This window comes from Falco naumanni, chromosome 5 (assembly GCF_017639655.2).
Source record: "Falco naumanni isolate bFalNau1 chromosome 5, bFalNau1.pat, whole genome shotgun sequence".
NCBI lineage: Eukaryota > Metazoa > Chordata > Aves > Falconiformes > Falconidae > Falco > Falco naumanni.
Genome location: NC_054058.1, coordinates 45,688,551 through 45,703,065, shown reverse-complemented (window position 1 = coordinate 45,703,065; position 14,515 = coordinate 45,688,551). Strand labels below are relative to the sequence as shown.

The following is a 14,515-nucleotide window of genomic DNA, read 5'->3' as shown; positions in this document are numbered from 1 at the left end:
CAAAATAAAATTAAGAAACAACTTCCTTTTTGACCTTTGGACCTGGCTTAACTATATTTGACATCACATGGAGTCTTTGGTTTTGATGGCTTTTAAGTGTTTCAAGCACCGAAAACATGACATTACATAACTTTGTTTTCACTATCTTTTAAAGTTATGTATTTAAAATAAAAAAATTTCTAACAAGTAATACATTCATAACTCTTTTGATCTCTTTTTGTCATTCCATTATTTTATACTTACTTATTAAGTTAAGTTTGTAGTTTCATTTATCCTCAAATAAAATTTGTGTATGCACACTGAGGGAAATGTAGCCTCAATCATGAATGTGGGTTTGGATGCCACTGCCTACCATATAAGTAAGAAATTAGACGTACATATTTAAGAATGAGTGATGTTCATCTTTCCATTAGTAATAACAAGGAAATTATTTTCTTGTAAGGTTTCATTGTCTGTTCCTTTTTAACTATGGCTGTGGCCAGGTCAGGTGACTCAGTTTCCAATCTGGCCTGCTGAAACTAACTGAGGTTCAAGTGTTACCTCTCTCATAACAAGCAGGTTTTGATTTGGAAAACTGGAATAACTCTTCATATTCTTTAATACTTAGGGCTTTACAAACAAGCTTCCAAACAGAGGACAGTACTGTCTTGAAGGGGTTAATCTTATCACCCTGCTGTGTTGCAACCTGTGGTGGACTGTACCTTCAAAACCTCTTCATTAAGCCATATATAATTCATTTAAGGGATGTTATCTATACAGTAGATGTTTCAGAAACTCTTCCACACCTCTAAAAAAAAATTAACTGTAAGCTGTGATCCTAAAGAACAAAGCCATGAATGCGCATGCATGGTAGGAAAATTGTCGTCTTACACAGTAGCACGTGGCACAAATACAGTATACAGCACAGCGTACTAAATACTGTGATGTGATGGGCTTTGTGTGCATTCCAGTAGAGTTGTCATCCTTATTTTTGGCTTAGTTGCCTGTTGAGAAATCTGTTCTTAGTGGAATTGCATACAGGATTCGGTCTAGATTACTGTTTGGTTAGCTTTCTCTTTTATTCTGTTGTCACATCACAGTACGTATCTCTACAGGAAGACATCTGCCCTTAACCTACTCTGTTGCTTCCTTTGAGTGTCTGCAAAGGGCAAATCTTTAATTTCTGTCTACTTCAGAGAAACAACAAAAACCATAATTAAGCTTGTGTTTTTAATTAACTACAAGTTAATAGGTACTGCTTTAAGCTTAAAAGGAAAGCTCTTAGTGGGAAGCTGACTCCTATAATAAGTGCAGTTAGAGAACAACCAGGATCTGCTTGTGGTAATCTGAGCTAAGCAGAGGAACTGTTTTTCCTTGTTTGCCTATGGTTTAAGCTGTGCCTGAAGAGCAGACTTACTTGGTCAGTACCTTTGGCACTGGGAAAACAGAACAGCTGCTGAACTGTGGTAGCTGTAGGTGCTTACTGTACAATAACTGTGGCGGTTTGGGTCATTATTAACATTTGAGAGACCTCCCTGTCATCGCTTCCCTTGCATTCCTTGGCTGATTTTAGGGGGTTTGAGTCTTAACAAAATGAAGTTGTATGATAGAGCGATGTGTGTGATCTCTGCAGCTATTAGTTTCAGGCAAAATTCTGAGCTAATATATGTCTTCCTGTGCATTTCCAAAAGGATCCTTGCCAACTGTGGTGAAGATCCACAATTTCTATAGAACAATCTGCTTTGCCTTCTTGACTAATCCTTGCAGTCCCAGAGTACAATAGAGATGGCTATCAGTTTCCACAGTAGTCCTGTTAGTATCACTTGGGACTGACTACCCCTGCAGCAGTATGGCCATGAGTAGATGGAATGAAACTTGTTACTACTCATTCTACTTTTCAAAAAAAGAAAGAAACAAACAAATTGATCCCAATTCCTTTTTTCTAGAACAGATAAATCCCACATAAGCAGACTGAGAACAGATGGATGTAACTACACCTGCTGTGTATTTGTCCGGTTTATGAAAAAGAATTTGGTGATGTCACCTGGTAGAAAAATAAACTGTTGTGTTAGAAAATGGTCATACAAAACCATTCTGATGTTTCTTCTCAAAAGTCCTGTTTCATGCCGAGTTTGTCACATCGGTAAACGTTGCTTTCTGTAATGTCTGTATTTTTTCATCGTATATTTGATCTGGCTGAGAACTGTTGTGTGGTAAATGCCAGCAATGGCTACCTAAAAGTCCCATGCTCAAGATCAGACCCTTTATACATATAGAAACTGCTAAATAGTAGTTCTTAACACAATTATGCAGTAAATTTGCTCTGCTACCCTCTGCTAAACCTTTCCTCATCCCTTGCTACTTTTATGTCTATATACGTGCAGCATTAATATGCATGACTGAAGTTGCTTGCTTGGCTTGCTGTTCCAAAGGACTAAAATAAACCTCTGTGTGTCAAGGTGAGGAGATGAATGTAAATGCCAGAGGCAGTTGCACTGTTTTAGTAATCCTCATTTCCCCATTTCTCCGTGTTTTGTGAGCTTGTGAATCCAAGTGTACTTTTCCAATAGCATGCCAAAATACTCTTTACGTAGTTTAGCACAATTGGATAGAAAGGATGCTGAGCTGCGTTTTCAGAAAGGATTCTGTGGTGTAAGGGAACTTGAGTATACTCAAGAGACAGTTACCTTTAAAAACATCAGTGTGGAGAAGAGCATTGGTAAATGCTTGTTTAAAAGCAAACAGCCCTGTGGTTCTCTTCAGTTAAGCAGAACAAATTGCTCTTAAAATATTGTTGTAAAGTATCATGTTAAAGCAGTACATAAAGGGATTTTAAATCTGTAAACAATAATGAAGATGTTCAGAATGTGTTTACGAAAAAGTAACTTTTTGACAATTATTTTTGTCCTGCTTACAATACAGACTTACCTGTACCCAAATGAGCTGTTAGTCATGTAATCTGTAGGTTAACATTTTTAGTCTAATTTATATAAATGTTCTCTTTTGTAGCTATTTTTATACCAGATTCTTCGTGGTTTGGCATACTGTCATAGGAGAAAGGTATTACATCGTGATCTGAAGCCACAAAATCTACTAATTAATGAGAAAGGAGAACTGAAGCTTGCAGACTTTGGTATGGCCTGAAATTATTCTGTAACATAGTTTCTTCACTCAGCAAAAGAGAGGCATCTTTCTCTTTAAAGGAAAGATGAGAACATCACATCTGTAGTGAATTTTTGTGTTCTCAGATGGAAAATGAAAGTCAGCCTTTTACAGGATGTTAGTAATATAAGTAGTATGTGTATGGGTAATACTGTCGCTTGACTTGTGGTTTGAAAGTAGTCTTACACCTTCCTTTGAAATTGTCACTTAGTCAGATCCTTAAGGTGGAGCTCAAGTTGCTTTTCCTAAGACTCCAGTCACTCCAGAGCAGAATAACCATGATGGGAAAGAGGAAGCATCTGTCCATGTGCTAAATTATCAGGTGTTACTCCACTGCTGACACACCAAGTTCCTTTGGGATTTCAGTGGAGAAGGGCATTCAGAGTTTACTGTAATCTTCTGTGTCAAGAAGGTCCTTTGAAAGTTGTGCTACCACTGGGTTTTCCCCTTGTGTGTGAATGAAAGTTGCTCAGAATATTGCATCTAACAAGATAGACCTACCTTTCATTGAAGACATTACTGACAAACTGACAATGTTAGGATGAAAAACCCCTGCTGATCCAACACCGATTTGGTCTGTTCCGCAGTTTCATTATTCGTTTGTTGCCTTCTGCCTTTTGCAACGTAATTCTCAAATGAAAGTAGTGCAGAAGGGCTTTCATGGGGGGAGGCATCACATTGATCTAATGCTTTGTCATTTTAATGAAATTTATAGGATTACTCTGCATCTTGGTCTGTTTACCTGTCTTCCGGGCTTAAAATTACTGAACATGAGATTGCTGTAAATACCAAGAGGCAAATGACAAGTTGCAGAAATGTGTTTATTAGGACTTTTTAATAAACATTAGGGGAAGGTATTTAGCAAGTATAATAAGGTTTATTTAGCACTTTAAAATTCTTTGTCAATTTTATGAAAAAAGAAGAAAAAAAACACTTCAACAAGCTGCACGTGACTTTTTATTTCCCTTTTTATTAAGGATTGGCTAGAGCAAAATCTGTTCCTACAAAGACCTATTCCAACGAAGTTGTCACATTATGGTACAGACCACCTGATGTTCTCCTCGGATCTTCAGAGTATTCGACTCAAATTGACATGTGGTTTGTATAGCTTCGTCTAATTTAAATTTTTGTTCCCAGTCAAGTTGAAAAAATGTCATCTTTATTGTTATGTAGTAGCATTCACATACTAATCCTTTGAATTTTTGAAGGCTACAGTTGAGTTAGATTTTTAGACAAAGGGTTGGCAGACAGGGGAAATGCTATTATTTCTGTCTGAAAATGTAGAGTACCTTTTTAATGCTTCGAGTAAGCAGACATTAGGCCCACAGTGTTAGGGAAAAAAAACCCAGATATTCTCCTAATGACATGTATTTTACTATGAACTTTAATACAATTGATAAACTTGACATCTGAAGGAAGAGGATATAATATAGCTATGACACAGGTTTTGTTTAGTCTTTGACAGTTCTTTTGTTGCTAAATGTCTTTCAAAACAATATTTTTAATACTAGCTAGCGTGTGGCTAACGGCTAATTTAGTAATTTGTTTTAATTGAGGAGAAATCACAGAAGTCTTTAAGAGCTGAAAGCTTAAATTAATGAATTGTTTCTGATCTATCTTTTTCTCTTGTTTTTATGAAGGGGTGTCGGATGCATATTTTTTGAAATGGCATCAGGAAGGCCTCTTTTTCCTGGTTCGACTGTTGAAGATGAACTGCATTTAATTTTCAGGCTTCTGGGTAAAGGGATATTTTTAGCAGTAATGTTAATGCTATATGTTTGTTCTTCTAAACACTTTTCTACAAGAATTGTAGATCTTTATCTATAAAAAATGATATTTTTATATTGCATTGTAATTAAGGTGAATGAGTGTACTCTTGAAAAATGATTGAGCTGAGTGCACAGCTGAGTTCATACAGCATAGACTCATTGATTTGACTAATTTTTCTTTTTTTTTTTTTTTCTTTCTTTATTTGCTGTTTAAATTACAGGATTAAATGCTTACTTATGTCAAAGTTGTTTCTTTACATTTTTTAAAGATTAATTTGTTGCCTTTTTTTTTAAATGCAGGAACCCCATGTCAAGAAACATGGCCAGGCATTTCTTCCAGTGATGAATTTAGAAACTACAACTTTCCTAAGTATAAACCACAACCCCTCATCAACCATGCACCAAGGTACTTTGTGTTTTAATCATAGAAAATATGCATCCTTGTGGCTTTGCGTATTTGTAAATGTGAACGCATTTCCCAAATACTGTCTGCTACTGAATGCTGGGAAGCTACACGTCAGCTGTGTTATTGTGGGCAGATAGCAATGCAAAGCATAATCCTGATACTTTGTGACTACTTTGTCTAATACCATTCAAGGTACCACCACTCTTTAATGACCTATAGAACTATAAATACTGATTAATGATGCCTGCATAGTAGGAGTATTCACACAGCGCTTCCTAAATAACCTGTATTCTCTTCTGTTGTATAATAGGCCCGTTGTTAAAAGATTTCTTTGAGCAGTCTCTTGGAATAACTCAAAAACCATTATGAGGATCTTGAAGGGTCTGCACAGTTAATATAAATAAACTCTATAACAACAACTACAATATTTTTTATCAACTCTGAAGAAAAAAAAATCTTAGCATTGTGTCCTTCTAGTAAATGAATAGGTAGGCTTTAAAAAAAAAAGAAGTTTTTCTGCTGAAATAAATGATCCAGGTCAAGCTAGTAAATCACAATCAAAAGCTCAGGATTTGTCTGTCCTCAGTGTTTTTCAGATAGTCCTGTTCTGAGATACTAGCAGTTGTCTGTGTACAGATTAGAATGCTGAAAAGTTGTTTAGGTGAAAGCATTTCCATGTTTAAATTTAATTTTCAGGTTTCATATAATTTAGTAAAATCAGTTCCTTCGCAGTTTTACTTTTGTAAATGTAGTTCAATAACTTTTAATTTTTTTTAAATATTTTTATTTTTAGGCTAGACACAGAAGGAATTGAATTGATAGCGAAGTTCCTTCAAGTAAGTTGTGTTTTGTTGCTTTACTTTATAAAAAGTGCAGGTTTAGAGTTTTAATGTATTATTTACAAAAGGTATTAGAAGCATAGTATCTGTTAGATCTGTCTCAAAGTGGAATATGCAGCTGAGTCTGTAGTGAATGACAGATTTGGGAAGGACGACCGTTTGGGGAAGCCTGTGTATTAAGAATTAAAAACCTGATGTTCAGATTGTTTTTTTAGTAGTTTGGTTTTTGCCAAAAGTGATTTCTTCTCTTACTACTTTTTGTAAAAATAAAATTGATTCTATATTAACAATTCCCTGATAAAATGAAATCACTTGTGAAATATGCTGTTAAAACAGAACTTTTAATTACAAATACTAAATTATTGTAACGACGAACTTAGCTTACTACTAGAGAAGCAGTTATTAAGGTGAAATATTACTCTTTGATCTTGCAAACTATATTCAAAAGCCGAAGTTGTATGTGGGTTTAATCTTTTAATCTGTATTAAAAATGAGCCAGAAACAAGATGGAAGGCCAACTCTCAAGTCTTTGAGTAGATGCAGAAGCACTGTAACTTCATAGTGTTAAAAATTCTTAATACATAAGGTGGAGTGCAGTTACTCTGCTTTGCAGCCTATAATTTAAATTCTACGTCATGTCTTCATCTATTTACACATTGTGTCAGAACAGTACTTGCAGTCCTTGTTCGGACTGTTCCTGTTTGTATACAGCTTTTTCAGTGTCTACGCCTTTGCCCAAATGTGCACGTATGCCAAGCAGGAGACATTTGAACACAAATTGAAGACGATGTTGCCTAATGTTCCACTTTAAGCAAAACACTGCAGCATAGTCCATCGAATTAGAAAACTTTGGTGACCTTATGTAATAGCATTTCATTGCAATTTAATATTAGAACATAATGCAGACAGAAATCTGTTATCTAATCATTGTTATATCTTTAAAATCAAGTATATTTTTTACTTGCATCCATTTACAGCAGTTATTTTGACTATTCTAGCAATCTTGTTATATGTTGATAATACTGATTTAGGTAACACGTTAGTTTTTCACGTGTGAAATAAAAGTAATGGGAACAAATTTGTCCTAGTGAGTTGGTGGGAGATACTGAGCAAGTAGAACACTTACTTCTCCCTTTGATGAAATCACTTCATACAAACGAGTTTTTTTAATGACAACCAACACACTTGTATCCTTTTATGTTAATAGTATGAATCGAAGAAGAGAATTTCAGCAGAGGAGGCCATGAAACATGCATACTTCAGAAGTCTTGGAACAAGAATACACACTTTGCCTGAAAGTAAGAGAAGTAGTAAAGTAGCAGAGTAACGTTAAGATAATACATTAAAGCTAAGTACAGTGCTTAAGGAAAAACTCTAAAACCTAATCTATTCAAGAGTCTGGTATATATTGTCTTAAATATGTGGGAATATGAAATATTTTTTAATCTAAACTATATCATTAAGAATAGAACTTTGTTCAGTGAAGCATAGTTGTTTGGATATGAATTTAGTTTCTTTTTGACATTCCAGGTGTTTCAATATTCAGTCTAAAAGAGATTCAATTGCAAAAAGACCCTGGCTTTCGAAATTCCACTTACCCAGAGACAGGTATGGAAAGCTTAATATCTTCTCATATCTGCAAACAGAATGCTGTGTCAGAGGCATTTGGAACTGAAAAATACTTGGTTAAATTGGTCTGTGTGAATGTACTCAAACAAATACCAAGAATTATTTCCTCAGATTCCTGTAGAGACAATAAGCTAAATGCATAGAAAGAGGTGAGTTTGACCAGGGATGGGCAGAGGGACTGTTAATACTGAGAGCATCATGGAGTTTCAAACAATTACTGTGTGGGTGTTGAATGGTGGCAAAGTAAAAAAAAAAAAAAAAAAAATTACAGTAAGTGCAGTTAAAAGAAGACGCTGATACGATTTCAGGACAAAGGATATTCTTTCAAAATAGAAAGACAGAAGATACAAATAGTAACTGAATACCTTGTTGAGCAAATGCTTTGGTTTCTTACCGTGGTCCATGTTCTGTTGTAGGACATGGGAAGAACAGAAGGCAGAGCATGCTTTTTTAAAGTGGGCGATACAGTCAAGCCCAAGCCTATCCTGTCAATCAAGGACTGGGATCTGAAGGCAGTGCTCTCTGTTGGTGGACTTGGAATCACAGTTTGTCTACACTGTCCTCTTCACAGTGGAGTCTTTTTATTTCCAACCTGCAGATTATGTTTTTATATTTGTTGTCACAGTGTGACAATTTTTTGTACAGTTGGTTTTAAGGTCTCCTCTGCCACTAGAGCCAGTAGGTTACAGCTGTTGATGTAACTGTAGCTGCAATTTTTGTGCAGGACTGAGAAAAACAGTGCATTATTTATTGCGGAATCATTGCTGCTAAATAACTACTGTCTGTATAGTAACACAACAGTTCCATGCCTGAAGAAGTTGCAATGGCTTTATAATATGTGAATGCATCTGTTTCTCTTCATAAAATGTTCTACTGCTGCGGGGTTTTTTTGTATTTCTTAAACTGCAGTGTTTCCTGGAATGTAAACATAGCTTTGCTTGGCTATAGGTGAACCATCTTTAATGCTCTAAGTTCATGGCACTTAATTCCTTATTTAACATTGGAAGTATGTGTTGCAATAGTTGAATAATTATAACGTTTTTGAAAAGCACACGGTGTGAAAGTTGATTCAAACAAGTGAACAGACACTATTATTTGCTCTCAGATCCTACATTAGTTATTGATAAATTAGAGCGTGGAGGCTGGATGATAAATTTTGTCAGGCTTACTCCAGTGTAAGATATTTGCACGTTGTTGTGCATATGGGGCCTGCAGAAGCAATGACTTGCAGAAGCAATGACTTTTTTACCTTGTTTTTAACATAGAAGTACAAAGAGTAAAAAGATTATTCATGTACATTGGACCCTGGCTTCCTTTTGAAATTTAGAATTTTGTTAGAGGAACAGGACAACTAATTACAAGAAAATGGGAATAATGTCACACTTTTCCCACCTTGTTGCTCTCCCATTTGTGTATTATTCACTTGAAATCAACTGGAAAGATGCAAGTTTGTACTTGATAAGAACTCACTATACCACAGAGCTTTTACAGTGGGAACTTAGAGAGTTTTTTCAGATCTTAGATGTTATCTGTTTACCAGAGACAGTAAACATGTTACTACTATGCTTATGCATCTCAGTGAGTATCATAAGTACACCCTTGGTGATGGTTACAGTATTTTTAAGCATTTGTGTTCACCTTTATGAACTTATTTGTTTAGTGCATCTTAAAGAAACTGTAAATCTTATTGGTATATTTTGAAATGGTCATGTAAATCTTTGGCTGGTATATCATGAAAATAGTCATAGGTAACTTAATTTTTCCTGACATTCACTGTAAAACGTTCAGGGGTCCTACCATTTCTGTTCAGGAAATCTTGTAGTTTTATTGTTATTTAACAGTATTAAGTGAATTTTTGTATATTTCATTTTAACTTTATTTGTGAATAGTGATTGTGGCATGTTTGGGGGTGTTTTATTAATATTTCATTGATACTGGTAAATTTTAATTGGGATTTTTTTTATTTTATTTTCTGGAAGAGAGAAATTCATGTGTAATGGTGACTATTGGACCACTACTGCTTTTCAGCCTTTGTAAACCGGTTTTACGTTAAATCTTGTAGACCTAACAAACTGCTGTTATTTCTAACTGACCGACCTGTATTAATATTGTACTTTTGAAAGTATAAATATTATGTGGAATTCTTTGGTTTTTGTTTTGAAATTTATAATAACAAAGGCCCTGTGTTGTTAAAAATACAGACTAAGTGAACTTGCGGTTCTTGGGGCTTTGTTGGAAACGTTTAGCTAGATCTGTGTGTTGTGGGAGTCATCGGTTTTAACTTGGCTGCTTATTAATTCATGCAGTGCAGAAGTAGTGGCAGTGGAAAGTAATGTGACTCATCCATGACTGAGGCCATTCAGGTTCTTATCATAAACATGGTCCGCAGTCTAATTGCTGGCAAGCAAGTCCTGCATGTTACACGGTATCAGAAGCGTTGCCTGGGTCTAGGAGCGTAATACGGGTCTCAGATACATGCGTGGGTCTCCCACTGACACCGGTGGGAGCGTTATGTGTGTGTCAGAGGCAGATTTGGCACTGATGAAAAACCTTTGTCCTGAAATAGTTGTTATATATTTTTTTATAGTTGCTATGGATCTGATCTAGATTTTATACTGATTAACTTTGTAGGAAATATGTTGTAGACGTGATGGTGTTGAAGCAGGAAGTATCAGGAAAACATCTCCTTTTTTTACAAAAGTAGTGAAGATGCAGAGTAAACGTTCACTGTGGATAAATGTGGGATTAAGCATTTCTAGAACAGTAATGTTTTATAGGTCATAAAAGAACAAGTAATAATGTGACACTAATGAGTAAAGGACTTAAAGGTTTAACTGGTAAAATGAAGTTCATTAATAAATTTAGAATGGGATCAGCTGCGGCTAACAAAAGGACGTTTCCATTTTAAGTAGGAATTCAGGTTTTTTGTTACAGATGAAAAGATCTTCCATAAAACTAAAGCATTCTGCTTATAAGAGATTTTTTTCCTAAGGGCCTATAAGTGAATCAGTCGTCTTCATTAGGAGGTAGCTTTTAAAGGATGTATTTCTTAAGAAACTTGGCATCTGTGGTAAAGCCAGTTTGTGGGGGTTTTTTGTCTATAATCGAAATTCCTGTGTCAGCAGAGACAGTTCTGTGGCAGCTGCCTGTCTGGGGCAGTAGTCAGTGAGTCTGAAGTTGCTGGGCATTTCTCTGACGTCCTTTTCATGCAGTTCAGTGTTCTGCCTCCTGTCTGGCAGCATCAGGCACTACGGACTTTGTTTCACTGTCCCCAGGAACTGTAGGGAGCGTTGGCCTTTCGGGGAGAAGACCTCAACCGTGATGAAAAACAAGCAGATAGTCGCTAAAAATGGGTGACGCTTGAGATCCGGTATGACAGCCTTTGCTTGAAGATGAGTGATCAGTTAATGAGAAATGGCCTGCAAGTTATTGCTGATTTTAAGTAGTTAGTTTTAGAAGATACCTGGTGTATTCCATCTACCCCAGGGTAGGAATGCCAAGGTGCGTGTGTAGGTGTGTGTAGGAATAAGGTGGTCTTGAAGACAGGGAAGAGGCAGGTGGTGAGGTTGCATGCACATGCAGGTGAAGGATGAAGGGGAGAGAGGGTGGGTGGAGGATGGGGATGGACAGGACAGAGTAGGAGATGGAAGAGGCAAACCAGCTGCTCAGCAATGCTCTAGTGGAACATGCATCTCAACACGGCTGTGTTATTTTTGTGCTGCTTTACCACAGCATTAAGTAGCCAGAGTGTATCCCTGAATTGGGCAATAAAAGTTAAAATAAACAATTATTAAAGAATCAACATGCTTTGTATTTGCTAATCATTTGAAAAACTGCAAGGTAGCATTCTTTGGGCTGCTTGCTCATTGTTCACACATGAGTTTTTCAATGGAATAAAGGTACGTTGTTCCTGTTTTGCAATGTTAAGATTGAATTAAGGTTAAGTATCCATGCAGTTACTGAGGACAAAATATACGAAAGGTATGTTGTAAATATCCCCAAGTCAAGTATTAAAAACCCAGGGAACACCCGGAGTTAAGGTCAGACTTGAAAGAAATCCAGACAAGTACGGAAATACACGGCTATAGCACGTAATGACACTGAAGAAAAATGAGATTGTACCTTGTCTGTGACAACATTTTATCTGGTCACTAATGGGCAGAGTTGAAACAATTCAGGCACCGCGTTAGCATGTTTTGAAACCTTTCTTTCCCCCGTAGTAAAGTTTGTCTTGGAAACAAATGCAATGTATCTATGAAACTTCTTAATTTTGTGGAGGAACTTGAGTGCTTACAGGGGTTTTTTTTTCTCCTTTTTCCATTTCAGAGACTGGGCTGTTAGATTTAATGCTACTGTTTGGCCTGTGTGCCAGTCAGCATCATCCATGTATCTCACTGACATCCATATCAGACCAATTTAAGAGACTGACAAGATAACAAGTACAGATTGTAAAACATGAAGGAAGTACTGTACAAGTGCTTAGCTAATCGGTACGTTGTAAAGTAAGCTCTGGCTGTACAGGTGGGGTGGTTTTGAAAAGTAAAAGCCAAGTAGATACATAGGCTTTAATTCATACCATACAGTCTTTTCATCTGTGGAGTTTAGTTGCACAGAAATCATCACACTCTTCTTCCAGGCTGCAGTGGATATTTGTGTTGTCAGAACTGGGATTAGAGTTTAGCTATCCTAGATTTTTTTTAATCTTTTGTGCGTAAATTTTAGTGGCTGTACAGTCCCTTTCTCATTTAACTGAAAGAAAAAGATTGATGTTGGTGGAAAAACACGTGCATTACAATTTTCCATTATTTTCACATGCTTGCTAAAAATCCCTTAACTCATTTAAGTTCTGTAATTTTTGAGCCAACTTAAAACTGTGAATGCACATGTATGCATATACTTACCATGGGAAGTAACTACTGTGTTTATTGTCCTGGCTGCATCCTCCAGAACCATTTAAGAAGCAGGCCTGCCTGAACAGGTTGCTTTTACAGTCCTCCTAATGAAATGCGAGCCTCGTTCAGCTCAGAAGCCGTATCTTGAAACACATTTTTCCCCAGAGAGCTACAAAGTTCCTTCATTTGATGCAGTGGGATCTTGCTCATGGATTTGCCATCGCTCTGGGTTGCAAACCAGGGAGAATGCTCTTCCCTATCCCCTCCCCAACAGGCTCTTGCAGAGCACCTCTCTCCAGGCCCTGCATGGCAGGGTCAGCACTGCCTGCTCCTCCTCCCTCACACCCTGAGCTTGTTTTTTCAATTACTCTTTTCCAGGAGGAAATGTAATTTCCTTAATTTGCAGGAGGCGGCAGCTGACCTGGAGCCATGTTAGGAATAATTCAGGTGATGTTTGTCCGTTTGCATTTCTTGCAGAATAAACACAAACTGATGGGAATCTTTTAAGAAAAAAATATTAATGTATCCTAGAGCCCTCTCTTACAGCATGCTTCTCTACAAATACCACCCCACCCAAGGCAGGCCGTGATGCCGATTGTCCCGAGTCCTTGCCCTGAGGTTCATTCTTCTTCCTTCATTATTTAAATTCGTACCTCTCCTCACTAATGCTGTCAGTCTCTTTGCCTCAAGAAATAGGTTTGTACTCCACCTGTGTAGGCAGAGCACTCACATATTGATTGGTAAGAGCAGTTACAGTTTGGGGCTAAAACGGATTTCTGAAGTTGTACTTTTCTGACAACTTCGTAGAGTTACGCTTAAACATGAGTGACCAGTGTTTGTTTATCCTACGGTATAAACAGGCAGTCTCAAGATCAGAAGGGAACAGCGACGCCTTTACATAAAAGACTACCTGGACTTACTATGCCTTTTCTAAACTCATTTGGTGGTCATGGTGGCTTCTGAAGATGCTTCCTGTAGGCACAAGATCACGCAGCCTCTTAATGCAGAAACTTGTTCTGTTAAAATTAAATGCTGTAGAGTGTTTTAAAGGACCATCTCCCCTTTAAGCAGTCATCTTGTTGACAGTTCATTACTTCTTTGGTAGGTATTTCCAGATTGGCAAGTACCTGTCTCATGAGACTAGTTTTACTCAGACAAAACAAATTGTTCTTTGTTGACATAATGGACACATGTCATATCTTACTTTTTCTGTAGTTTGTTATCACCCATCACTGTTTTCCTCACCTTGAAAGTTTTCTTTAGAACTGAAGCCACTTACCTGTGCCAGGGCAGATGTGTGCAGTCTCTTGGCAAAGCTACCCAGTAGCTGTGGCCTTACTGGCGGATACTTGCCTTTCTGAAAAAACAATGTGAAGGTAAGCCAAGAATAGCCTAAGCATGCACCCAGCCTGTATAATATTGAAAACTTTTTGTGTATTGCTGAAGTGTGAATAAAGTGTAAATCATTCCATAAAATCCCTCAAGTATAATCAAATTGCATTTACTACCATGAATACTGAAAACAGTAAATCCCGTTTTGTTCCCCAGGATCGTTGGCTTGGAACTCTCTGTGCCACAGAAATACTGACACTTTGACAGTATTTATTTTATAAACATTTATTTGGTTTTTCTCTAGAGTTAAAAAGGTATCTGTTAATAAAATTCAGTAGAAAATTACCAATAGAGTATTTTCTTCGAGGCATAAGGCATAACAATCTAGTGGTTTAGGTAAGTGTTACACTTGAGAGGCTGGACTTCATTTGTATAAGTTACTGCTGGTACGAAGAATTTTTGTTCCACATTATTGACCAATTCGGAAGGCACGTTTCATTTTGAAAA

The 14,515-nt window shown here is 36.9% G+C and overlaps 1 protein-coding gene across 4 annotated transcripts in view; it reads left to right on the top strand.

Moving 5' to 3' along the window:
• Positions 1–14,353, top strand: part of CDK17 (cyclin dependent kinase 17) — a 96,655-nt gene extending 82,302 nt beyond the window's left edge. For 2 of the 4 annotated variants that reach the window (XM_040596089.1, XM_040596090.1), the window contains exons 11-18: positions 2,989–3,112; positions 4,119–4,239; positions 4,782–4,879; positions 5,211–5,316; positions 6,110–6,152; positions 7,363–7,453; positions 7,686–7,763; positions 8,201–14,353. In XM_040596089.1, coding sequence (XP_040452023.1) covers positions 2,989–3,112; positions 4,119–4,239; positions 4,782–4,879; positions 5,211–5,316; positions 6,110–6,152; positions 7,363–7,453; positions 7,686–7,763; positions 8,201–8,238 — 699 coding nt within the window. In that variant the 3' untranslated portion in view covers positions 8,239–14,353. The remainder of the gene's footprint in view (positions 1–2,988; positions 3,113–4,118; positions 4,240–4,781; positions 4,880–5,210; positions 5,317–6,109; positions 6,153–7,362; positions 7,454–7,685; positions 7,764–8,200) is intronic. The other 2 variants (XM_040596091.1, XM_040596092.1) reach the window with 1 other exon arrangement.
• Positions 14,354–14,515: the final 162 nt, after the last annotated feature.